The following is a 26,634-nucleotide window of genomic DNA, read 5'->3' on the forward strand; positions in this document are numbered from 1 at the left end:
TTCTGAGGGCCTGCGTCCCCTGAATCTGGTTTTGTCTTTACCTTCTGAGTGGCATTCTCTCTCCTCTTCCCATACTCCCTCCTCAGGCCACGTTCTGTGAGTAGAATGATGGCCTAAAGGATAAATGACTGGGCACACGTCAGAACGCCACCATTGAAGATCATTTATGAGCACCCGTCGTAGGTCTTGCTGGGGTGACAGAGATACAGCTATGAGTCAGAACAGCCTCTCCCCGCATACCTTCCCTGGGACAGTCCATTAAAGGAAACAAATACAAGTCGATGCAGAATGTGGCCTGGGCTGAGAGCGTGTATACCTCAATGAAGAGGTGGCATTTCAACCAGCCTTTGGAGCTTGGGGTTCATTATCAGGATGGTGAGGCTGAGGGGACTTGCTGGAGGATGGGGCTTCTTGTGTCGGGGGGCACGCTTATCTTCAGCCCAGCCTGGGGGAATGAAGCAAACAAGGATCAGGGCCAAGGTGGGAGTGACATCCCTTGTCACTTTCCTCCAGGCCATGCCTCCCCTGCCTGAATCCTGTTCCTTTTAGTTTCCGCCTCAGGCTCGGGGAATTGGTGGGCATTAGCTGGAGGCTGCTGTGGACAGAGCCCACCCTTTCCTCCCCATGCCAGAACAGAGCTCCTCCCGTCCCTGGAGTCCCTCCCTCGGGTTCCTCACCCAGAGCTGGGCCAGGACGAGGTGACGCTGGGCAGTCTGCCCAGGATCCGAGAAAACACAGGAGAAGTTGGTGTCTCGCAGGGCTGGGCTGAGCTCCTCCAGCACCAAGGCCCTCCACAGCTGGGTCCTCGTGCCCCTGTGCTCCCGCCTGGAGCAGAAGAGAAGGAACCGCCATGAGAGGACCGTAGGAGGAGGCCTCCCTCCCACCGGCCTCACCGCCGCGCCCCTCACCTGGTGCTGCCCTCCCGCAGCCGGCCCGGGAGGTGCTCAATGAAGGAGCTGTTGCCCAGCCAGTAAAGGATGCTGAAGTGGGGGAAGCGGCTGCAGGCGGTACAGGACAAGGTCAGCGTTCCATCTAGGGACACGTGTGGCTGTTAACCCGTCTGTACAGCAGACCCTCCCCTCTGCCATGCTGTGGCCTGCCCACCCTGCCCAGCTTCCCAGCTGCCATGATTCAGGAACCTGGAGTGGAGAGTCTGTTAAGGGGAAGTGCGGTCATCTACCAGGGGACCCCGGCTGAGTAAGAGGAATTTGGGGACGGGTCCTTGGTCTAGGTCCTTGACTCCTGAGCTTTCTTCTTCAGAATGACCCTTTCTAGCACCCAGCTCCAGTGACTCTAGGAGCCCTGGCTGAGGAGACAGCACCAGTAGGCCACCGCTCCTCTGAGGAGGCCAGAGGGCAAGTGGGCTCTGGGAGGAGAGGCTGGGCTTGCAGCCACTGCAGTCAAGGCTCTGGGAGTCCACTGACTGTTCCTTCTGTCTGAATCCTCTCCGCCCCCTTTGACAGGGAGCATCATGGGAGCTGCGAGCTGAGCCCTGTGCCACACTGGTGATGCTGACGGGGAGAGGGGGAAGTCAGTGCTCAGCCAAGCTGACCTGGTTGGTGGTGGGCTACATGACAGAAGGTTGGGGGACAGGTGCTCAGAAGCCAGCCCCACCCTTGGTGCCTCCGTGCCCTCAGCCCGCCCTCTGACCACCGTGCCCTCCGGGGCTCCCATCAGAATGGCTCCTTACTCAGTGAGACTTCCACTTCCGGCCAGGTCACCTCCAATGCTGGGCACTGCTTAGCTGTCGGGAGTGCTGGGGGCCGGGAGGGGCAGGTGTCCTTTGCGATCCCAGCTGAGGCAGTGGCAGCTGTAGTGGCCTGAGGCACAGGTGTGGCTCTGGCCAGGTGGGAGACGATGTGCGCACAGAGGAGCAGGGCCCAAAGAGGGCTGGGGTCTGAAGAAAGGACAGTCACAGAGGTCAGCAGCTGTCTGACCTCTGGGGATTGCTCAGCATCCTAGCTCGGATCCTGGCTAGAGAGGGAGTTGCTGCCAGGATGTAAGTCTGGCAGAGATTCTTGGGCTCTGCCCAGGGAACGGGAGAGGCAGAAGGACCCCTCAAGCCCCACCTCTTAGCCCTTTTTGAATGGAGCACAGGGAGACCTTGGACTGGAGCCAGAGCCACAGCATCCGGGCAGAGGCCGAAAGCAACAGCACAGCAGCTGCGGGGAGCCCCCCTGGGGGTAAGGCTCAGGGCCAGCCACACGGCTCCACCCTGGTCTCAGGCTGCACCCCACCCCTCCACCCGCACATGCACAGCCCCAGGTCCCACCTGGAATCCAGTTCTGTCTCATGGTCGTGATGCGTGTGTCAGGAGCTGGCGCGCCTGGATCTATATATCTGTGACAACTTCCTCCTCTGTGGGGGAGGCGGGGGAGGAGATGGTGAAAACTGCTTCTCCCACGTCTTCTGAGTGGCTTGCTTAGATCCCAGGCATACGTGTGGCCTTCTTCCTGTGGACTGCACAGCCCCTCCCTACCTCTGATTTTTCAGTGGGCTGCCAGGCACTGCTATTTACTCTGTCCTGTCCACCTGTCCCAACTGACAACTACTGGAGGACTGGCATCGGGCATAGGATACAGCTCTTCCAGCCCCTAGAAACAAAGCCGGGGATCCCCACCCCAGCTCTTATTACCATCAACATTATACTGGTTACTAGTCCAATCTAACCCCTTCATTACAGGCATGGAAACTGACGCCCAAAGAGGACCAGGGACTTACCTAGTCACAAAGGGAGGTAAAGTTCTCTCCTCTGCCAGAGCTGGTTCTGGGAAGGGCAGGACATATAGTGAAATCCTTCTGGGAAAGCACTGCCCTCTCCCTTCTACTTCACTTTCATTTTTATTTAACCAGGGAATCTAGAGCAGGCTCTGGCTACCAAGAGAAGGCACACATACATGACAGCAGTCTGAACCCAGTCCTTAAGGTTCCTGCACACTGCGCCTCTTCCTGAGCCGGAGTTCACAGTGGCCAGGAACCTTCTTGCTAGCTCCCAGGCCCCCCGCTCTCCAGATGGTATCAGCCTGGGGTCTTTAACCTTCCTCAGGCCCACCCTCCCAGGGGCACACAGGGCATGAACCAACGAAGGAGTCTCTCACACATGAATTCTTCCATCCCAGCCAACGGTCAGGACTTTGGTGTCCACCTTCGCTCTTCTACGTGAACACGCTTCCTGCTTCTTCCTTCACAGCCACACCATATTCAAAAGGACAACTCTCCTAGTCACTGGAGACCCCAAGCTGGATCACTCTATTTCAGACTCAATGTCACACCAGCCCATCCACATCCTGGCCGTTCTCAGGCTCCCCACCTCCCTTCAACCACCAACCCAACAACCACCCATCACTCCCATGAATCCTTCTCACTTCTGTCCTCCCAGCCCCTTGGCCAGAGCTACAGATCTAAGTTCACCAGGAAGTCTAGATTCCCCCTACCTGGCTCGCAGGAAGCCCTGAAAAACCCTCCTTTCCGGAATCCCCCCTTTTTGGAGCTCCACAGCTCAGCTCAGCTGCGTCTGGCCCCACGTGAGCCACACCATGGGAGCTACACTGAGAGCACCTCCAGGCCTCGTGGGCAGGAACCTCTCAGACAAGCCGAGCACTTGGAACACAAGCTGGAGTGCTGGACCTAAGGGGAGGAGAGGGCGCTTCCCAGGGTAAGAGGGAGCGTACCCAGCACTGGCTCGAGCAACTGTGAAGAACCAGACCTAAGTGTCTGGGATCAGGAGGATGGGAGGCTAGGGACAGAGCCAGGGAGGCCAGGAGGTGGAATTAGGTTTGGAAGATGTGTCAGAACACTGCTGTAATCCCAAGGGTTTTGTGTGCGTGTCGTGTGCGTGTACCTGTGTATGTGTAAAAACCAGACTCATTCCCAATTAGACGTGGAGACTAAAAGTCAACTCCTCTTCTCCAGGGCTCTAGCTGACATTTTCATCTTCTCAGCTCCTCCCCCACCGCCTGCTCCAGGAGCTTCTGTGCTGTTAGATGCAGAGAAACTCCTCCTTAGGAACACCAGTGTCTCCAGCAGTTAGGTCAGGAGGCAAGGCTGCCCAGGACTTCAGAGACACAGTCCTTTGGGGAAGGGGGTGGGGATGCGAGGGAGAGGAGGCAGGACTCTACCTGTGAGTGTAACCAAGGCCAGAGGCGGGCTGCTGGGAGGTCATGGGACTCAGGACTGTTGAAGTATGAAGAGACAGCCTTGGACAGCCTGGCCTCGGTTCTCACATGAGCCTGATGCAGGGGTAGGGGGAACAAAAGTGAAAGGATGCTCCCTGTCGCCATTCCACTCTCTGAGGATGAGCCCACTGGCATGGGGACCTCGGAAGCCACAGCTGGGTAAGAGAAGCCAAAGCTGAGAGTGACCCGCGAGAGGGGTGGTGGTGGCAGGGCACTGACCTCAGGTGGTGAGGACAGTCACCCAGCGATGGCGCAGGGCACCTTCTGCTACAGGAAGAAAGCCTGGCATTCCACCTTTCTCAGGGATGTTGGGCAGGGCCAACCACCCCCAGGCCGCGGCTCTCAAAAGGGAAGAGCAAGAGGCAGCAAGGGCCAGGCACCCCCGGGGACTGCGGGGAAAGAGGTGGGATGAAGAAAAGCAAGATGGATGTTCAGCTTTCCAACCCAGCTCACGGAGCTTTATTCAGAATGGATGACAAGATCCTGCTTGGTTCTTACTGCACTTGAAGGGCCATATTCCCTAGGAACCCAGCATGGAAGGCCCACGTTTGCCCTCCCACTTCCTTCAAAACTCCTAGGACCAGAGCTGGGGCCTACCTGGAACCCCTTTTCAGAACCCATACTTACCTGGGGGCCTGACCCTCTTCCCACCCACCTCACCACTAGTGTTGCCAGGCCCAGGCAGGACTCATGGATGACAAGGCTGACATGAGGATATTCCTTGGGCTGGGAATCCCCTGGCAGCTTCAAGGGAACAATGTCTGACCACAGGAAGAAGTCTCACATCTGTCATAGTTCTTCTACCGCACACACACATGCACGCACGCACACACACACGCGCACGCTCTCACTCCGGCTTTCAGGGAAGGAAGTGATGTGGCAGTGGCCTTCAGCACGTGTCACCACTTCTGGGCAGAGGATCAGCTTGCACAAGCAGCCCTCAATCACCGCTGCCAGCAGTAACTCCTGTGGCCCAACTATGTATAGATGGTCTCTGTTCTTGGCTGAGTACAGCCCCGTTTAGTGGCAGGTTCCCCAAGCTGCTACAGCTCTGGTCACCCCCACACAAATCCCCGGTGAATTCCGAGGTCCTAGAGCTTCCCTTGCTGCAAAAGTTATGACAAGGTTCCACTGTCTCCACCAGCCTACGGCCCCCAACAGGGAAGATGGAGTCAGACAACGCCCACCTGTGGCCTTAGCCAGGGAGGACGGAGGGCACCTCACCCCTCAGTGCTCATCAGTGGCACTGGCCGGAGCTCCCTGGCTCTTCCACACTGAGTGTACCAGGCTCAAGCCCCACATATGGAAGGAGGTGGGCTGGGGCTCTCAGCCAGAGAAGAGGTGGCTCCTTTACACCAAAAATGTTGTGGCTCTGCTCCTGCCCTGCTCAAGCAGGGAGGCTGAGGCCTGGAGGAATTGGGGCAATTCCTATGCTCCACAATAAAAAAGGTTTTTAAATATATTCATCAAAATAGTTTTCTTTTAAAAAGCCCCCCACTGCTGACAACCCCACCTGCTGGCTCTCCATCATATCCCTCCCCAGCCCGGACACAGCCGGAGGGGTCCTGAGTGGCCCGAGTGCCCCTTTGAGTCTTTCCCACCCAGGAGGTCTTGGAGGGCAGGGAGGAGAGTGCCCTGAGGTCCATGGTGGGTGGATGCTCTTCTTTCTGACTATTCCAGGCCCAGGATATAGTTGATGCCTTGCACCAGGCCAATGATGACAGGCTGCCAGGCTACCAAGTATCGAAGCCAGTCCAGCAGTTGCCCATACATGACATGAGGCCTCTCCCAGCTGTCATGGCGTCAAAGAAAAGAGGTTACGTGTTCGAGTTGCTAAGGTTGGTCTAGGGGATGGGTGAGAGGGTCTGCCTACACTTTCCAGATGCTCCACAGAAATGGGCCTACAAAGAAAGGAAGCTGCTTTCTAGAAAGCCCCACCCAGCCCCTCTATGTTGGAATGCAGGGTTAAACCCAGAGAATGGGGGCAGGAGGGCAGAGGGGACCAGTGCAGAAGATCGGACAGATGCGGGAGAGGGTGGAGGGGTGAAACTAAGCTCTCCATGACCAACATGCAGACAGGGCTCCGCACAACCTTCTAAGATTGGACCGCCAGTATGCCCGAGACTGCTGTAGATTATGGGTGATGATGGCTTCAGGGAGGCGAGGAGTGGGATAAGGTAACCCAAAGGTTCTTGCAATGTCCAAAATGGGAGGTTTTCTAGGTCAAGGAAGGGATTGAGTCTCGGGACAGAGGCATGAGGGGGCAGAGCAAGAGGCTGGTCATAGGGGATAACCCCAGGCAAAGGCTCTAAGGAATCCCCACCCAAGGGCACTGAGCACCAGGCCCTACTGAGGCCAAGCGGCCCCTGGAGATAAGTCCCTTCCTTTCACTTTACAGCTAACTGCCGGGCAAGACATGGAGAGGGAGCCTGGGAAACCAGCTCCGGGGAAAGCACAGGTTGAACCTCATGAGACTATGGGGAATCCCTCTGAAGGCATCAGAAAGCACAGCCGGGCCCAGTCCTGAGAACTAAGGGAAGCCCCAACCCTCAGCTTGACCATGGAGTTACTAAACTGTTCCTGAACTAGACCCTGGAAGAACCAAGCAAGGAACCTTAAAGGGGAACACAGTGGCCCCGCACGGCCCAGCTAGTGTCCAGGGGACAGGGAACCCTGGCGCAGAGAGGAAGGGCAGCTGGGAGAAGTCTCTGGATCCCAGGGGAAATGGGGGCGGGGGGTGGGGGTGGCCGAAGAAGTGGCTGGGCACTTTCTGACAGACAGGCTGCGGGGAGGAAGCGGAGGCTGAAGGCAAAGTGGGGAGGGCTGGTCAGGTAGGGAGGGGCAGCTCAGAGGAGCACAGGTCCTGTGTTCAGGTGGATGGGGACAGGGGACCCTGCCATCCCTGTACCTTGCAGGCCCTGCACAGGCACAGAGCTGGTCTCCAGCCCTGCCTGTCACAGGTAAGGCACTACCCATTAGCTATATCACCTTGAACAAATTATTCAATCTTTAAACTGTTTCACTGGTAAAATGAGGATAATATTACCCAGGTCATAAAGCTCTAGAGAATCAAGTGAGCTAATACAAGTAAAGCACTTAGCACAGTGCCAGGCACATAGTAAGCAAGAAGTAAATGGTAGCTGCTATCACCACCGATTTACCCTTGAGGAATCCTGAACCAAGAGGAGAAGCTGAGCTGCTGGTCCTGCCCCGCATCCCACCCACTTCCCGAGACCACAAGCCGCATGGCCTGGTGGGCAGCAGCCAGGCTGGGGGCAGGACGGAGGGCCCCAAGACCCACCCAACTGCAGGCCAGTACTTTCTTACCACTGCCCACTCCCAAAAAGAACCCAAACAAAGGATACGGGTTGCTGAACATCCTCTTGAGGTCTACCTTCTCTTTGCAGTAGGGACACGTCTGCTTCTTTCCCACAATGCACCAGCCGCGGATGCAGAACTCGTGGAATCTGAGCACCACTGGTCAAGGGAAATGGTGGGCGGCCAGGATGGCACTCCAGCCCCATGCCGGTCTTCAAGGTGCCCAGGCCCTAGCTCTGGAGGAAGGTTCAAATCCTGGCTTCACCTCTTATCAGTTGTATAATCTTGGGCAAGTCCCTTCTCTCTGACCCTGCTTCGTCATACGTGAAGTGAGGATAATGAACTCTGCCTTACAGGGCTGTTATGGGGCAAAACGGAGATAACACATGGCATTGAATGGGAGCTGAGTAAGGACGTGGTAAATGTCACAAGTGCTATTCAGGCAGATTTGATTCTGAAACTGAGGGAGCCAGTTAGAGGATGTTCCTCCCCTGTGATTGACCCAGTCTCGGGGCAGCTAGTGCAGCTGCAGGCTCCTTTCTGATCCAGCCAGGCTACGTGTAAGAGTGGCTCCCGTCTGTGAGAAGGAGCAAAGGAGGCAGCCGTTTCTACTCCTGGGGGTCGGCTTCCCTAGCAGAGGACATCACCCAAATGTCTGCTTCTTGTGACTCCCCTACCCTCAAAGGTCTGGACAGCACACCCAGGGTCATGACCACCCCCTTCCCTCCCTGACTGGAGTGTGCACGTGGCAAGAGAGACGTGGCCCAGGAGCTCCAGGCAGGATACACATGATTGCAAGACAGCCTATACGTGTTCTCGATGATGCCCTCTTCACTGACATCCACAAAGATCTGCTGCCCACACACGGCACACACACTGTCCGAGAGGTGTTTGGTGGGCATGCCCGACTCACTGTAGAACTGGGAGAGAAGAGCAGGAGGAAAAGACAGAAAAGACGTGAGAATCAGCCAAAGTGGGAAGGTACCACAGAGGCCTTAGGTCTTCTACAGAGGAGGCGACATGGCAGGGCGAATCCCAGAGCTAGAGAATATCTCATACACCAGATAGCCCTCATCCTTGCTGGGCAGATGGGGTGAAAGGAAGTCAGATCTGATAGGACCTGAATACTGGGAGGGTCGGCATCAGGGACAAGGAGAATGGGAAAAAGAAGGGCTCAGGGCTGGTGATTGGGAGCTACATCAGCGAAGCCACTCTGCAGCCAGATTATGGTTCCATCAGAGATGGGAAACATCTCTTCTCCAAGATTCAAAACAGTGAAACATCTGGTGCAACGCTGGTTTGGTGACAAGGGCATTCTCAGACACTTGTGGCAGCAGCAAAAGAGGTTCAACCCTTCTGGACAGCATTTGGCATGATGTCTCTAACTGTCACACAATTTAACCCATTAATTTCACCTTAAGGAATTTAAAGAAGGAGTAAAAATATCAAAAAAGCTTCATGCAGGGCTTCCCTGGTGGCGCAGTGGTTGAGAATCTGCCTGCCAATGCAGGGGACACGGGTTCGAGCCCTGGTCTGGGAAGATCCCACATGCCGCGGAGCAACTAGGCCCGTGAGCCACAATTACTGAGCCTGCGCATCTGGAGCCTGTGCTCCGCAACAAGAGAGACCGCGATAATGAGAGGCCCGTGCACCGCGATGAAGAGTGGCCCCCACTTGCCGCAACTAGAGAAAGCCCTCGTACAGAAATGAAGACCCAACACAGCCATAAATAAAAATAAATAAATAAATAAATAAACCCAAAGTTAAAAAAAAAAAAAAGCTTCATGCATACAGATACTCATTTAAGTGTTATTTATAATTAAAGAAGCAAAGAGTTTGGCAATCCCTCAAAAAGTTAAATGTGGAATTACCATATGACACAGCAATTCCATTCTTAGGTACATACTCCTAAAGAATAAAAACAGAGACTAACCACACACTTGTATACCAATGCTCATAGCAGCATTATTCACAAATAGCCAAAAGGTGTAAACAGCCCAAGTGTCTGGAAACAGAAGCATGGATAAACAAAATGGGGTCTATCCCTCCAATGAAATGTTATTCAGTCGTAAGAGTAATGAAGTTCTGATACATGTTACAACGTGCAGGCACCTTGGAAATATTACACTAAGTAAAATAAGTCAGACACAAAAGGATAAACATTGTATGTGATTCCATTTATATAAAATATCTACAATAGGCAAATTCATAGACAGAAAATAGATTAGAGGTAACCAGCGGTGGGAGGAGGAAATGGGGAGTTACTGCTTAATGGGCACAGTCTCTGTTTGGAGTGATGAAAAATTTTGGAAGTAGACAGTACACTTAAGGATGGCTAAAATGGTGAATTTTACATTACATATATTTTATTTAAAAAATAGTAAAAAAACAAAAACAAAAACAAGCAAAGAAATGGAAATAACCATAAATGACCAACAATAGAAGAATGCCTCAATAAATTATACTCAAGGGACTAGAGAGGTGGTGGGTCAACTGAAGCTTGAGATATAACACTGAGTGTCGAAAGCAGGGTACAAAATTGGAGGCACAGTATTATTGGTACATATATATGTAAAGACAATCCAAATCTATCAAAAGATCAGAAGGAAATGTATGAGAATATTCACACCAGTGATGTCTTGGTAGTAGGATTATATGTGATTTTTTTTTCTTTTGCTTATTTTTCTGTACTCAAATTTTCCTTAATGAACATATATTACAGGCAAACCTCAGAGATATTGAGGGCTCGGTTCCAGAACACCACAACAAAGCAAGTCACGTAGATTTTTTTGGTTTCCCAGTGTATTTAAACGTTATGTTTATACTTACTGTAGTCTATTAAGTGTGCAACAGCATTATGTCTAAAAAACCAATTACAATAATAACATCAAAGATCACAGGTCATCATACAAATATAATAATAATGAAAAAGTTCAAAATATTGTAAGAATCACCACAATGTGACACAGAGACACAAAGTGAGCAAATGCTGTTGGAAAATGGTGCTGATAGACTTGCTTGATGCAGGGCTGTCACAAACCCTCAATTTGTAAACAAAACAAAACAAACACAATTATCTGCGAAGCGCAATAAAGGGAAGCACAATAAAACGAGGTATGCCCATACTTTAAAAGATTATGTATTACCATGGTTAATCACAATGGATAACCAATTCCATGCTCCAAAAAGAAATTCCAAATTTTGCATACTTTCCTTGTGGTTTATTGTTAAATAGCTACAGAGCATTTCCCCTTCACCCCAAGGAGAAAAGACTTGAATTTTATTTGTTGAAATAGTCTAAGACCTATTGTGTTTTTTTCTTTGCACTGTCCTAAAAATTATGGTAAAACACACATAACACAGAATTTACCATCTTAACTATTTTAAAATATACAGTTCGGTAATGTTAATAAGTATATTCACATTGCTGTGCAGCTAATCTCCAGAACTTTCACATCTTGCAAAACTGTAAAATGAATTTTTAGAAAGGAGTCTGCATTTATTATTACAATTTTATCTGTACCTATAAGGGAAATAGATTATACTTAGCCTTTTTGTATTTTCTTAACTTGAGTTTGCTCTGTTTTTTATTTCCAAGCAACTGTCTTCTGAAAAAGCCACAGACCTGAAGCTGGGTGAGGGATAGCAGTGGAGGAGGGGTGGGCATACAGGTGCTGGGATAGGGAGTAGGGAGGACGGTGACAGCCAGATCAGACACAGCTACACCTGCCAGAACCTCTGCTCAACATGGGGGCATCTCTGACTCCAAGCTGCCCTTCTCCAAGAGAGAAATGGCCTCTCTTGACTCCCAAGAGTCCTCAAGTGTAGAAGGTAGAGCCACACCACCCCAAGAATCCATGAATAGAGAGCTTCCTGCCTTCACCCCCACCTCATCGTCTTACAAAACTGTCTGAAGTGGCTCAAGGTGAGCTCGTTACTATCACAGAACACCAGAGCAGCCCCGTCCCTGGGGAAACCAAAGCCCAGAAAGGAAAGAAACTAGCTGTGACGAGAACCCAGCCCCTCTGACTCCTAACCCAAGTTCTACCCAAGATGTCCATTAACATCTGCTGAACGCTGCAGAAAGATCAGCTACTTAGCTCACTGAGGGCCAGTAATTCAAAAGGTTCTGATATGTTTATCGAGAGTGCAAAAGGATAAGCAAGAGTTAGGGCAGAGCCAAACCTGTGGGAGCCCACTAACTGCAACTCTCCAAAGCTGGAATCTGAATGTAAGTGTTGAGGGGACCTCTGAGAAACACTTCTCCAGTGCTCAAGAGGCTTATGGCTCTGAAATATGTCTGGCTTAGAATTTCTAGGCACATCAACTGAACAGAGAGAAAAGAGGCCAAGAAGTCTGGGTCCAGCTCTGGCACTGAGTCCCTGCACAATCATGCAGCACAGGAACATGGCCACTCACTCTGGCCCACAGCGTTGGCAGTGAAATAAGTGGGAACGCCTCAACTCAGGGGATGGGTGAGAGTTCTGAGGAAGAGCTTTACCTCAAATCATCCCTGAGTTCTGCCCCAAGACACTGGGGCAAGGGATACAGGTGCAAGAGAACTTGGATGAGGTAATGAGAGTAGGAGGGACGCCCAGGAAAATGTCTATTAGGCCTCTAGCTTCTGGAGTTCTCCCCGCAAGCTAATGTGGCAACAGCCTGGCAGGGTCAAATCCCACAAAGTTTCAACAAAGTTATCAGGTAAGCCTGTCAAGTCAGGAAGGGCCCAGCAACCCCACAGAGACTGTATCAAGAGGCACTGAGGCTGAGTAGGGTAAAGTACAGGGAGGCAGATTTCAGTTTAACCTCAAGATGCCTCAGTGTGGAAAGGGCTCAAGGGGCCACATAATTTGTCAGGATTAGACACACTGCATTTCCATCCTCTGTCACTTACTATCTTGATGACCTTGAGCAAGCCACCCAAACTCTTCTTTCCTTCCATCAGAATATATTGGGCACCTACTAAGTACCAGCCACTGGACTGGGTCCTTGGGCTAGAACGCTAGAAAAACACAGACTTGGCCTCTGTCCTCATGAAACCTACAGCTAGGGGAGACTGACATTAAAAAAATAAGTATTTGAGGAAAAAGAGGAAAAAGAACAAAGCAGGAATCATAACCCTCTCAGACTTCAGACAATACTACAAAGCTACATAATCAAAACAGTGTGGTACTGGCACAAAAACAGACATACAGATTAGTGAAACAGAATAGAGAGCCCAGAAAAAACCCACATACCTATGGTCAATTAATCTTCGACAAAGGAGGCAATAATATAAAATGGGAAAAAGTCAATCTCTTCAGCAATTGGTGCTGGGAAAGTTGGACAGCTGCATGTAAATCAATGAAGTTAGAACACTCCCTCACACCATGCACAAAAATAAACTCAAAATGGCTTAAAGACTTAAACATAAGATATGACACCATAAAACTCCTAGAAGAGATCATAGGCAAAATATTCTCTGACATAAATCATACCAATGTTTTTCTTAGGTCAGTCTCCCAAGGCAATAGAAATAAAAACAAAAATAAACAAATGCAACCTAATCAAACTTACGAGCTTTTGCACAGCAAAGGAAACCATTTAAAAAAACCCAAAAAGACAACCTACAGAATGGGAGAAAATATTTGCAAACAATGCAACCGACAAGGGCTTGATTTCCAAAAAATACAAACAGCTCGTACAACTCAACAACAAAAAAACAAACAATCCAATGGAAAAAGGGGCAGAAGACCTAAACAGACATTTCTCCAAAGAAGACTTCCTTGGTGGCACAGTGGTTAAGAATCCGCTTGCCAATGCAGGGGACACAGGTTCGATCCCTGATCCGGGAGGATCCTACATGCCACGGAGCAACTAAGCCCGTGCTCCACAACTACTGAGCCCATGTGCCACAACTACTGAAGCCTGTGCTCCACAACAAGAGGAGCCACTGCAATGAGAAACCCACGCACCGCAACGAAGAGTAGTCACCGCTCGCTGCAACTAGGGAAAGCCCACGTGCAGCAACAAAGACCCAACGCAGCCAAAAATAAATAAGTAAAATAAATAAATTTATTTAAAAAAAAAAAGATATACAGATGGCCAATAGGTACATGAAAAGGTGCTCAACATTGTTAATTATTAGAGAAATGCAAATCAAAAATACAATGAGGTGGGCTTCCCTGGCGGTGCAGTGGTTAAGAATCTGCCTGCCAATGCAGGGGACATGGCTTTGAGCCCTGGTCCAGGAAGATCCCACATGCCACGGAACAACTAAACCCATGCGCCACAACTACTGAAGCCTGTGTGCCCTAGAGCCCGTGCTCCGCAACAAGAGAAGCCACCACAATGAGAAGCCTGCACACCACAACGAAGAGTAGCCACCGCTCGCCACAACTAGGGAAAGCCCACGTGCAGCAACAAAGACCCAGAGCAGCCAAAAATAAATAAACAAATTAATTTAAAAAAAAAAAGAAACATCTCCAGTGCCTCTTCCTGTGTGATTCTTCTTTATAAAAAAACAAAAAACAAAACAAAACAAACAAAAACTACAATGCGGTACCACCTCACATCGGTCAGAATGGTCATCATCAAAAAATCTACAAACAATAAGTGCTGGTGTGGAGAAAAGGGAACCCTCTTACACTGTTCGTGGGAATGTAAATTGGTGCAGCCACTATGGAAAACAGTATGCAGGTTCCTCAAAAAACTAAAATTAGAGTTGTCACATGATCCAGCAATCCCACTCCTGGGCATATATCCAGACAAAACTATAATTCGAAAAGATACATGCACCCCTTATGTCCACAGCAGCACTATTTACAACAGCCAAGACATGGAAACAACCTAAATGTCCATCAACCGATGAATGGACAAAGAAGATGTGGTACATACATATACAATGGACTATTACTCGGCCATCAAAAAGAATGAAATAATGCCATTTGCAGCAACATGGATGGATCTAGAGATTATCATACTAAGCAAAATAAGTCAGAAAGAGAAAGACAAACACCATGTGGTATCACTTATATGTGGAATCTAAAATACAATACAAATCAATGTATCTATGAAACAAAAACAGACTCACTCACAGGTACAGAGAACAAACTTGTGGTTGCCAAGGGGTAGGGGGGATAGGGGAAGGAAGGAACGGGAGTTTGGGATTAGAAGAGGCAAAATATTATATATAGGATGGATAAAAAAAAAGGATAAACAACAAGGTCCTACGTATAGCACGGGGAACTATATTCAATTTCCTGTGACAAACCACAGTGGAAAAGAATGTGAAAAAACTGAGTCACTTTGCTGTACAGAAGAAATTAACACAACATTGTAAGTCAACTATACTTCAAAAAAATTTTTTTAATTTATATAAAATGAGAACTAATTATTTAAAAGGCTAAAATAAGAATTATTTAAAAGGCATTAAAAGGGCTATCAAAGAACACTGCAATGAAGGGATTTCCTAACTAAACCTAGGTCATCTGAGGAGGCTTCCTCAAGGGAGTGGCATTTTAGGCTGAGAGGTAAAGGACAGGTGGGAGTTAGTAAGATGAAGAGAGGCAGAAGTGACAAGAGGAGGCCCTGGGGCAGGAAGGACCTGGTGCACTTGAGAAACTGAAAGGAACCTAATACTCTTATGGCTGCACGGAGGATCTTGGACTTGAAATGAGAAGTCATCTAAAGGCTTTATTTAAGTACGGAGTAACATGATCAGACTCATATTTTAAAAGAGCACTCTGTCTTCTGTGTGAAAAATGGATTGGAGATGAGGCCAAAATGGATTCAGAGAGACCAGCTAAGAGACAGTTACAATTCTTTAAATGCTGTATGGAGGTCCGAGCTAAGGTGATGTCTTGGGCTAATTTGATGGCAGTAAAAATTGAGAGAAGTGGACAGACTGTTGATACCAAAGAGACAGCTGAATAGTAAAGGTCTGGAGTTCAGAAGAGAGTTTTGGATTAGAGATCTGGAAGCCGTGGAAGAAGAAAAGGGAAATACCTAGGCGAAGAGCAGAGATGGTTTAGCCTTGAGCTCAGAGGAACAATAACATTTAAGGGGATGGAAAGTTAGCAGAGGAGACAGAAAATACCAGAGAGACAGAAAGAAAACCAGGACAGTGTAATGTCACAAAATCCAAGGGGGGAAAACCTTTTTAAGAAGGAAGCAGTGCTGAGTCAACTGTGCTGATGACTGCTGAGATCAGAATCAATCCACCAGAATGAGTGACACAGAGTCACCGGTGACCTGAGTAAGAGTCACTTCAGAAGAAGGGCATGAGCCGAGGCCAGTTAGAATGGGCCAAGGATAAGTGAAAGGTGATAAAAAAGGAAACAGGAACTTTCTACAACTTTAGCTGTGAGTGACAGGAAATGGCTCAGTAGCTAGAAGTGAAAGTGGGTCAAAAAAAGGGTATTTTTGAAAAAGAACACTTAAAAGGTTAATGGGAAGAGCCCAGTAGAGGGAGAAGGTGAAGTCATGGGTGAGAAAGGAAGTCAACAGCATATTGGGTCCCTGAGCAGGCAGGAGGTGTGGAATCCAGAGCACAGGGAGGGCTGGCCTCTGATGGGAGAAAGAACACTTATTCCACTGTTACTGGAGGGAAGGAGAAGATGGGTGCAAACAGGAGTAGATCTGTAGATACGGTGTCAGGAATTGTGGGGATTCCTGTTTGGTTTCTAGTTGCTCAGGAGGCGAGGTCATCTGCTGAGAATGAAGCGACAGAAGGAAGGGGTGTGAGAGGTTTGAGAGTAGAGAAGGTTTGAAACAGGTTACTCAAAGTGGGAGAGTAATAAGCTCTTCAGATGAACAGAGTCAGATTTCTCCTTTGTAGGACAGGAACACTACCCCCGGCCTCACATGGTATTAGGAAGACACACTGAGAAAACACACAAAACCCCAGCACAGGAGCTTGCATGTAGTAGGTGCTCAGGATGTATGAGTTCTAATCCACACCACTGACCATCACAGGAAATGTGTGCCATGAAAGCCTAGTGGGCTCTTCTGGGCCACCCCCTTGACTAGTAAGGAGACTAATGCCCAAGGAGGAAAGCCTCACTTGAGGCCAGAGAGAGCTGGTGGCAGGGCTGAGCTGGCTCCCAGTCAGTTCAAGTAGATGATTTCAGAAATACCTGTTGAAAAACTGAATAAAATACCCATTTCCAGGATTATAGTGGAGGAGATTCCATATCACAGAGTGGTCTAAGATGGCTTCAGACAATAGATGGTGTTAAGAGAGAACTGGCAATTACTCATGGTTGATGATTTGTCTATGTCTTGCTTTGTGTGTTGAGTATGATGAAGATACAAAGACAAATTCTACAAGGACCCTGTGCTCCAGGTGATTACAGACATAAAATACGTGGTCGTACAGCACAGCAGGACTGTATAGTAGGCACTTAATAAATGGTAGCTATCATCATCATCATCATCATCATGTGAGTGTTTGCCATGGGCCAGGCTATTCTGCAAAGTGCTTGACATTAACCCATTTGTTCCTTACCACAATTCTATAAGGCTGGCAATATTATTACAGCTAAGAAAACAAGATCAGAGTGGTAAAGCAACTTGCTCAAGAGTATACAGATAATTAGAAGTGGAGGAGAATTTGAAACCAGGTCTGTCTGATTCTAACCTCCTGGATCTTTCTACTACTTCAAGTCAGATGAATGAGGAGATAGTCCTGTCCTCACATTATCTGGGGCTGCTGAGGATCCAGGAAGCAGTAAATCTGGGGCACAGCAATTTGCTCAGGAGATAGAAATGTGAGGCAGGACACCTGGCCCAATGCAGCACAAACAATGTGTTACCACCCTGCAGGCCCAATCACTCTCGCAGAGGAGGAAGCCCCAGAAATAAGCTTATTTCACAATCCCCCACTCCACCACCTCTACTCCACCCAACCCCACCCCAACATGACTTTTGGGTGTGAATGGAAACTAGACTGACTGGCTGTCACAAGCTTATGACCTCACAGTAACCAGCTGGAAAACACAGACACCATCCATGATTCCCTTGAATCGACCTGACTCAACAAAACAGTTACAAATTTCTCCAAGTGAGGCAAAACAAACAGCTATTCTACTCTAAAAAGAGTAGTGCAGAATAGTCTAAAAGGAATTGAGAATGCTTGTTAATACAATTATAAAACATCATGGTTTTATTTCTAGGAATTGTGAAATTAATTAATTACAGATCTTTTTAGGTCAAACTACTCCCAGAGGTGGACCAAGAGATGAATCAGACCTAGTTCCTGACCTGGTAACAGCTCCAAAATCAACTTTGACTCTCTGGGATAGAAGCTGTGATCACAGAACATACAAAAGACTAGAAAAAATAACCAGGACTGAAAATGTGGTATATACACACAATGGAATATTATTTAGCCTTAAAAAGGAAGGAAATTCTGACACATGACACATAGGTAAACCCTGAAGACATTACGCTAAGTGAAATAAGCCAGTTACAAGAGACAAATACTGCATATGAGTCCACTTATATGAGGCATCTAGAGTGGTCAAATTCATAGAGACAGAAAGTAGAATGATTGTTGCCAGGGCTGGGAGAGTGGGGATTGGGGAATTATTGTTTAATGGGTATAAAGCTTCAGTTTTGCAAAATGAAGAGTTCTATGGATGGATGATGGTGACAGTTGAAGAACAATGTAAATGTATTAACGCTACTGAACTGTACACTTTAAAATGGTTAAGATGGTATGTTATGTGTATTTTACCACAATAAAAAAAAAACAATTAGGGCTGCTACTGGAAGTGGGCTGTGGTGCTAGGAAGGGCTGCACTCAGTCACACTCTGTACATTGTAGATGGTTGATAAATAACTGTTGCTTTAATAAATAAATGAATGAGTTGGCCAATGAATGCGTGGAAAGCTGGAGTCTCCTGGCTTCCTCAAATTGCCCTCCCCAAAGCACTGATCAGATTTTGGCTTCCAGGCCAGCAATATTCTTTAAATTCAGGTTGTTGTGGCTCAGGGGCCCAGGTGTTCCTGAGCAGACCAAGGCCCACTTGACCAAAGACATGGGCAGAAATAACAGAGTCTTGGATTTCTCAGGGTTGGAAAGCACTCCAAGGTAGTGCAATCTATCCCTTTATCCCATGTTGGAGTCTCTTCTCCCATACTCCTGCCTGGTCTAATCTCTTGGCATCCTGAGTCCTAGCAGAAGGCCTGTCACTAAGTCTCAGCAATATTTGCTAAGAGTATTAGAAAACAACAAATGCGTTAACTCCTGGTGACTCACCCAGTACTATCACAAGCCATCCTAGTCTTCCTATGACCCCCCAAGACGGGAACCTGGGGAAACAGCAAACTGCTTGTCTATAGTCAGGATCAGCAAGGTCACATTTTGTTGGACAGTTTTCAGAGTGACTCCTCTGAAAGAGACAGTTGGATAGAGTGGCTCTTCTGAAAAGGAAAGCCATTCTCAATGTCAATTACCTACGGAAGAGGTAGATCCTCATGTAAGATACCCTGTGGTATAGGGGAGGGGCAGCATTATTTTTGTCAGGAACACAGGCTCTAGGTCTAGGCATCTGGAGGATTATAGTTGTCCAGATGTGGATTCTAGGTGGTGGGTGCTAAGATGACACCCAGTATACAGAGGTAGGCTAAGAGTTAGATGAAGCAGGTCTGAAAACCCTGGAAAGCAGGCAGCCTGATAACTCAGATCAACCTCATTCAAATACTCACAGTTTATTTTCCTGTTATTCATCCTCAACCCTTTAATAAAGTCCGACGTGACTGTTTGATTCTTATGTTCTGTGCTAAGAGGTACAGGGAGGTATGTGGGTTTATCCTTGGGACACACTGTTACCATGGAGTGGTGGGGTAACTAGTGAGATCCCATAAAAGGAAGGAGAGTATGAGGGGTCAGGAGCTGGTGTTTGAGGCACTCTTCACCCTAACGAGAAATTCTCCCACCAGGTCTCTTGGTGAAGCTGGAATTTACCATTATTAGGGAATTATCTTATGAGGGATTATCACTTATAATCACTGCAGCACCCAATAATTCTTCCCAAGAGCACGGAAAGTGGCCCAGCTCAAACTGCATCTTAGGGAGGCCAATTTAATAATTCTATCTCCCAGAGGAGAAGCTAACTTGTGGATCAATTCTGAGCTCAGTTCCATTTGGACAGAAAAGGGATTCTGTAGATTGGTTATTAGGGACCCACCTGAGGGAATAAAGGCTATGCTTAAACTGGCAGCTGATAATAACCTTGAGATAAAGTTGGCAACAACCTGGGAAAATCAGAGAATTGGTCCTGTAAAAATAGAATGAGAAGAAAAAGAAATCACTAGAGGGTAAAGGACAGGATTCTCTGAAAAGCTGGCTGTGCCAAAGAAGCAGTCTCAGCGAACAGCTGCTGTTGAAAGTGAAGTTAGTAATTAGACAATCTCTGCTGTTGAAAGCGATGTTAGTAATTAGACAATCTCTGCTGTTGAGAGCGAAGTTAGTAATTAGACAATCTAGGGTCTGGAAATCTCTTCGGGGAGTGAACTGGTTAAAGGAAGAGCTGAAGTCTACACAAATAGATGAGACAGTGAAATGTTGCTAAAACATAAGACAGCTGTTCAGAAAAGAATCTAATAGGCTGTCTATAAAGTGACCCAATACACTTTGTTTTCAATTTGATCCATTACAGGAAAAATAAAAATAGTCCCAGGATACTGAGAAACAAAGTCCTAGACCTAAAACTGTACTTGATTAATGTTACCCAAGATAATAGCTGAGTCTTCTGCTTAACGTGAATTGCCCTAAGCCTACCAGCCCGTGGCACAAATGAGATCACAGTAGCAGTGACATACAAATTTGCACAGCCAATAGGCCCCCACCTGCAAAACTGCCTCAAACTCAGCAAGAGTCCCTGAGGTGCCTCATATGAAGTCAGTGCCAAGCTTTCTTGTACTTCTCAACTGGTCTCCACTGATATCTGCTGCCTAAAAGCTAGGACTGGTATCTGGATGCTCCAAGAGAACCTGCTTCCCTGATATTCTCCTAGGGTTTCTCTCCAACCTGCCAAACCTCTTGCTACCTCAGAAGTAGCAAGAACTTCTGAATGCCTTTCAGTCCCCACTCATCAGACAGAACCACGCTTATTTCAGCACAGAACTGGAGAAATGTCTATTAAACTTGGAAATATTCCTTCTTGTGGCGGGGTCTAATAGGATGATACTCAGATGGGAAGCACTTCTGTGTTGTTCACACAATTACAAAAAGAATGTATTACTTTTACGAACAGCAAAACAACAGACATTTTGAAAAAAAAGAAATAAGGATATTGAGTTGGGTTTCTTAGACTGGCTGTTACTTTACCTACATTTTAAGCTTGAAGAATCTCTGCATGGTCTCCACTTGGTCCTCTTGCAGCATTTCCTATCTCAGTGAAGGATCCAAGGAGTTGCTTGAGTTAGAAATGTCAGCTTTGATACCTACCTTTCTTTCCTTCATGTTTTTTCCTTCAGTCTCCAGAACCAATCTATATCCAAGTCCTGTCAACCTTACCTCCAAAATACCTCTCCAATAGTCCGTTTCTCTCACTTTTCACCATCTCTACCCTAATCCAAGCTACCTTCATCTTGCCCAGACTACTGCAATTGTCTCTTAAAGACTAAGTGGGTCACTCTGATCTGTGGACCCCTCTCCAATCTGTTCTCTACCCAAGTAGCCAGAATGATCTTTTCAAAGTGCAAATCTGATGATGTCATTTTCTATCTTAGCCCCCTAGTGTTTTTAGTATAAAAATCACAATCTTTCATTTGGCCTCTACGGCTTTTTCTAGCCTAGCCTTTGATTATTTCTCCAGACACTTCTACTATAATTCAGCCCTACAACCACATTAGCCTAGTTCCTTAAAATACTCACCCTTTCTCCCACTACAGGCCTCTTACACATGCTATTTCCTCTACCTGGTATACATTTCACTTTTCACTTCATCTGGTTAACTCTACTCATTGTTCAGGTCAGCTCAATAGTTACATCTTCAGGGAAGCCATCTTTGAGCCCCAAGACTAGGTCAAATGCCACGACTATATTTGTTCATAGTATCACGAACCTCCCCTTCATAATATTTATTAAACTTATAATTTTAATAATATAATATCATAAAGTATCATATATAATTTATTTGTGTTTTTATTACTTTAATACCCATCTCTGTCACTAGACAGAGGCATTAAATAAGTATCTGTTGAGTGACTGTTAACTTCCTGAGGGGTAAAGTGATTCTTATAATGGCTTACAGTTAAAAATTCCAGGGTGCATCTGAGATCCGTTTTCCAAATTTTAAGGAAGGAATCTCCATACATACCACTCACATCCTGAAGGATTTTGTATGGCTTATCTCTTCCATCAAACAAGTGACGCTATCCTGAACTCTTTGGAGGTGGCAGGAGGCAGTATTAAAGAGCCCAAGTGAACTCACCCCTATGGTAGACGCCATGTAGTCTGCACACATTTCTGCAAAGTCCCGCTCAAGAACACCATAGTAGAGGCCATAGAAGAGGAGAGAAATGCCAAAGTCCATGGCGTCTTCTGGTTTGATCCTGTAAGGGAAGCAGCATGGCCTGTAAGGCCTGCCCTGAGATGCAACTGCTTTGGATTACTACTCTGGGACACATATGGCAGCATCTAAAGCTAGAAGCTTTAATAGCTGGAGCAAGTGTTGGCAAACTAAAACCAAATCCAGCCTGTTGCCTGTCTGTATATGACCTGTGGGCACCACCTGAACAGCCTAGGACTGGGAGCTGTGAAGACCAAGCCAGGGTATCCCTTTCTGCTCACTTCCCCACTCTGTTTCCAGTGCCTGCCTCCTCTGACTGATGACCATGCTTGCAGCTGCCTAGTTGGCACCTATACGTTGGGGACTCCACTACTGGCAACTGCTACACACTAAGCAGTGGAATTTTCAGTCCAGAAGTTAGCAACTCACTACTGAATTGCCTCACCTCCAGCCAGTTGCCCAAGTTGAAATGGCTGAGCCCTCCAAAAGGAGGGAAGGGCACAGCAGGATCTGGGTGTCACTGGAGCAGAGAGTGAAAATGATCCCAGGGGTCACCCGCCCCCATCAGGCCCCTCCTTCTGAGAATGTTTCATATGATGGCAAGTGGGCACAAAGTATGTCCACCATCTGAGACAGGCCACCCAGGCAAACAGGGTGGAGCAAGGGAGGAGTTTTCTCTCTTGTTATATAAGTACCTATACACCATCCTAGAGTTTGCCTTTTGTCCCACAAAGCCTAAAATATTTATTATTTGGCCCTTTACAAAAAAGTTTGCCAACCACAGCTTTAGAAAAGAAAGATAAAGTTAGTAAATATACACATACCAGTTACCATAAAATTTTAACTTGCATCTATACATATTCTGTATCATGTCATCAAAGTTAAATTTTGGTCCAAGTCTCCTTACTAAGGACAATAGACCTATAATATTAGGAAGTTTGTTTTAGTAATCCCAGGGACCAACAGTTTGCAATCTTGAGTCTTTAAATGTTTATTATAGAAAACTACCTTTGTTAAAACATTTGTACCAAGAACTGTACGTGTTCACTTAAAGTTGTAAATTACACGTAGCTTAGAAAGTTGAATTTGCCCACCAATCTTATAATATTTAACCTACTAACTAGACATCATGATCTTACACCAATTAACCTGATTAGTAGCATAAAAATGGTCAAGATTCTCAATTATGTTTCCCTCCTTATACAGTTTATCAAAGTAAAAAGAAACTGTAACTCTAGAATAAATACATTTAAAACATAATGGAGAATCTTGGTTTTTACTTTTTTTAACCATACAGGTTAGGAAGATATCTGGAAGTACCCTGGTTTTCTTTGATGAGATGTGTTGACTCTGATAAATTCCTGTAAATATTTGTGGAGCCTGTTTATTCTTTCAGCCTGTACTACCCCCTGGAAGAAAGAATTCCATGGGTGTCCTCTCACTATATAAAGCAGGACTTATTCCTTTCAGTTTCAGAGACTCCTGCCTACAGTATACTTGGTTTGGGGAAGAGGCCAGCGGTCATGAATTGAAATTTGAATCCTAAATCTCTAGCTTCAATGCACTGTCCCAGGCTTAAGATTCCTCACAATCCACAGCCTACAGCTGTGGAAACCACATTTCTACCCTTTTCTGCCCTGCTTACTCACTGTACCCTCCAGTCCCAGAGTCCAGGATTACTTGGCTTCTGCCTTAACGGGAGGTGGAGGAAACCTGTATGCTGATACAGATATTTTGGAAAGCTTATGACAATATGAAGCAACAGCCAGAATCCCACTCCTGGTCATGTACCCTTAGGAAGCCACTCAGCAATGTTATCTGTGACAGCGCTGCACTGAAAAAACAACCTACGTGACCAACAATGGAGCAGGACTTAAAAGTCCACAGGTTAACTCTGTTTCCTGAGAAATCTCTTAAAGGTGGAATGTCAGCTGTGTCACAAAGCAGCAATGCTTATATGTTAAACCTGACCTGCGATTAGAACACTGCATCTGGACTGGGAGTTTTAAACCTGATGTGTTCCTTGGAGAAGTGGGGCTTCTGGGCCTGGCTGGCTCCCACACTCATCTGTGTGGTCTCATTCCCTCATATCTCAGCCCTGGGACTATTGTGAGGACTCCTGCAGACGCTGACCTGCTATTTCCTGTCTTGTATCTTTCTAGGTGGATCTGTTGCCAGGTGTGGCCAGCTGTGTCCCATGAGCTCAACTGTCTAGTCTGGGGTCAGCAAACTTTTTCTGTAAAGGTCCAGATTGTAAGTATTTTAGGTTTTGTGGCCCATATAGTCGCTGCCACAATTATCCAACTCTGCTGTTTTACTGCAAAAACAGCCATAGACAATGCGTAAACAAATGAATATGAGTGTTCCAGTAAAATATTTTTATTTTATAAAAACAGAAGGTAGGCCAACTTGGCCCACAGGATGTAGTTTGCCAACTCCTACTCTCCTTGAACATAAGACCACTCAGGTAGAGTGGATGTTACAGTAAACAATACACACATGGAAAAGGAAAATGGTTCTGTTGGGGTGATGGAGTTATGAGTAACTGGCTATAATCATTATTATGCTTACTTTTGTTATTATACTTTTCCACTAAAATATAAATTCTTGGAAAGTACAACCAATGATTTGAGACTCTAACTCTGTATCATCCAGACATTCCTTTCTCTTTGCCAGCACAAATCATGGAAGGCCCACCCATCCTCCCATCCTCCAAAGCCCAAGTCTCCTATCCTAGGCACCACGTTCCCCTTGTTCATACTCAGGACCTGTCCCAGGAACAAAGGTACATCTCACCAGTCCCTCCTCCCCAAACACTAGCAAAAACAAAAGCAAAGGGTACTCACTTGAATAACAAGTTAAGACCAAAGAGGGTAAACATGACAGCCATGTAGCCAATGATGCCAGTGGCATAGCTGATTTTATAGATCAGCAGGAACCACTTATAAACCAACCTGGAGAAAGGAGAAAAAATTAGTACAGCTGACACAGAAACACTGGCCTAAGAGCCTCTGGACCACCAGAATCCCTTACTCTCACATCAATGGGGACATCAGGCTCTTTGCTTAGGACTTTTACTGAGCAAGGCTGGTCACTCCCTCAATTGCAGAAACACCTCCACATACCAGGGAGCTAGTGCTTTGTATTTTCCTGGTCTCAGACCAAGGGAAGAAAAGAGAAGTTTCAACCTCAAACAAAGAAAGTACACAGCTGACCTCAGACGAGTATGTCATCTCAAATTCAGGTTAGTTGGATGAGGAAGTGAAAATTAGTAACTATAGCTATGCTCAGAAGGAAACAGGTATTCTTACCAGGAAAGAGGATTCAAGGGAAGATGAATAAGAGGTAGAATTAGCTACAGGCTTTTGTAACTGCGCATGGTTAATGTGAATACTGCTTCACTCCTACCCATAGGCTAATAACAAAATGAATTATATCTAATGAGTTTGCTTCTGAATTTATTTTTTTTCCTGGAGGAGAAGGGATAAGGAAGGAGGCACTCAACGAATACCCTTGAATTGGATGTGTGTGCGTGATGGGGGTGGGGTGCAGTAGAATGGGGCTGTGTGATGCTCCTGAAGGAGGAGCCATGCTCCCTAGGATCCAATGAAAAGCAGTGTGGAATCTGGTTGATTGACTGCAACTAGGATCAGAGAGGTAAGATAGTTCCCAGAATGTACCAGAGCCTTTTAAATGCTATGGAAGTAGGTCCCTGATATCAGGGGCCACTGTTCTACCTGTGAGGAGAGCTAAGGAGTAACTTAGCAATCTGCCTGGCTCCTGAGAGCTGAGTAGGTTACTGCCAACCCTGCTGGGCCTCAGGGAGAATGCTCAAGGTCCCTGCCTGGGCCTCCCTGCTGTGGCTAAACCAGGGGCAATGGCTTCTCAGGCTGGCGGAGGGACCCAAACACCTTGCAGTGTCTGCCCTCAAAGACCACAGACAGCTCCATTATCCAGGGTTTGTACTGATCAGATGGGACTGAGACACAGTGGAAAGGATGTGGCATTTTAGGTTGAACCTGGATTAAGTGAGGTTTAGTAGCTGGGTAACCCCAGATAAGTCATATCAACCTGAGACAAGTTTACTTATTTCTAAAACAGGAACCCCCTGCTACCTTTCTCACTGGATTGTACACAGTGTATATAATTTCCTGGTGTATATAATATATGCTCAATAAATGCTGCATGAATAAATGTGGGTGTTTATGAAAGTACTTTGAAATTGTAAAGCACTATCAAATGCTAGTTATTACCGTTATCAAAAACCTCCCATGTTATAGACACATTTTCAGTCATTTTAGCTAGATGTTGAAAATGTTACTTGATGACTCTTAACATGCTTTATTACAATTTTTCTTCATATTACCCTGTATGAGGTAGCAATTATTATCAGAGGTAACAACTATTATCACATTTTTAGGGATAAAGAATTCAACGCTGAGAAATGTGCAGTCATAGGGGTCATATAATTAACAACTGGCAGGGCTGGGGTTTCCAATCCATATCCATCTGGCTCCAGAGCCTGTATATTCTATACTGGCTTTTAACGTAAACTACCACAGCCAGAGAGGGGCTTCTGGATCACTGACCTCACCTTGCAGATAAATTTTACTTTGTAGAATTAAACTCAGAAGGCCAAA

The 26,634-nt window shown here is 46.8% G+C and overlaps 2 protein-coding genes across 6 annotated transcripts in view; both read right to left on the reverse strand.

Annotated features, from left to right (window-relative positions):
• Nucleotides 1–143: 143 nt before the first annotated feature.
• Nucleotides 144–4,451, reverse strand: IL18BP (interleukin 18 binding protein). Of its 2 annotated transcripts, none has more exons than XM_082411462.1 (5): nucleotides 2,273–4,451; nucleotides 1,691–1,897; nucleotides 909–998; nucleotides 678–825; nucleotides 144–445 (listed from the first exon to the last, which is right to left on the reverse strand). In XM_082411462.1, exons 1-5 carry the CDS (start codon nucleotides 2,292–2,294, stop codon nucleotides 436–438), a joined length of 477 nt encoding a protein of 158 aa, XP_082267588.1. In that variant the 5' UTR covers nucleotides 2,295–4,451; the 3' UTR covers nucleotides 144–435. The 2 variants fall into 2 exon arrangements, with proteins under 2 accessions (XP_082267588.1, XP_082267587.1); XM_082411461.1 differs by having other exon boundaries at nucleotides 909–1,032.
• Nucleotides 4,452–4,605: 154 nt separating this feature from the next.
• Nucleotides 4,606–26,634, reverse strand: part of RNF121 (ring finger protein 121) — an 84,937-nt gene continuing 62,908 nt past the window's right edge. For all 4 annotated transcript variants that reach the window (XM_082411422.1, XM_082411423.1, XM_082411425.1 and 1 more), the window contains 5 exons: nucleotides 24,841–24,948; nucleotides 21,917–22,037; nucleotides 8,280–8,413; nucleotides 7,541–7,642; nucleotides 4,606–5,967 (listed from right to left, as the gene is read on the reverse strand). In XM_082411422.1, coding sequence (XP_082267548.1) covers nucleotides 5,847–5,967; nucleotides 7,541–7,642; nucleotides 8,280–8,413; nucleotides 21,917–22,037; nucleotides 24,841–24,948 — 586 coding nt within the window. In that variant the 3' untranslated portion in view covers nucleotides 4,606–5,846. The remainder of the gene's footprint in view (nucleotides 5,968–7,540; nucleotides 7,643–8,279; nucleotides 8,414–21,916; nucleotides 22,038–24,840; nucleotides 24,949–26,634) is intronic.

Source organism: Balaenoptera physalus, assembly GCF_965194825.1.
Source record: "Balaenoptera physalus genome assembly, chromosome: 10".
In the NCBI taxonomy this organism is placed as follows: Eukaryota; Metazoa; Chordata; class Mammalia; order Artiodactyla; family Balaenopteridae; genus Balaenoptera; species Balaenoptera physalus.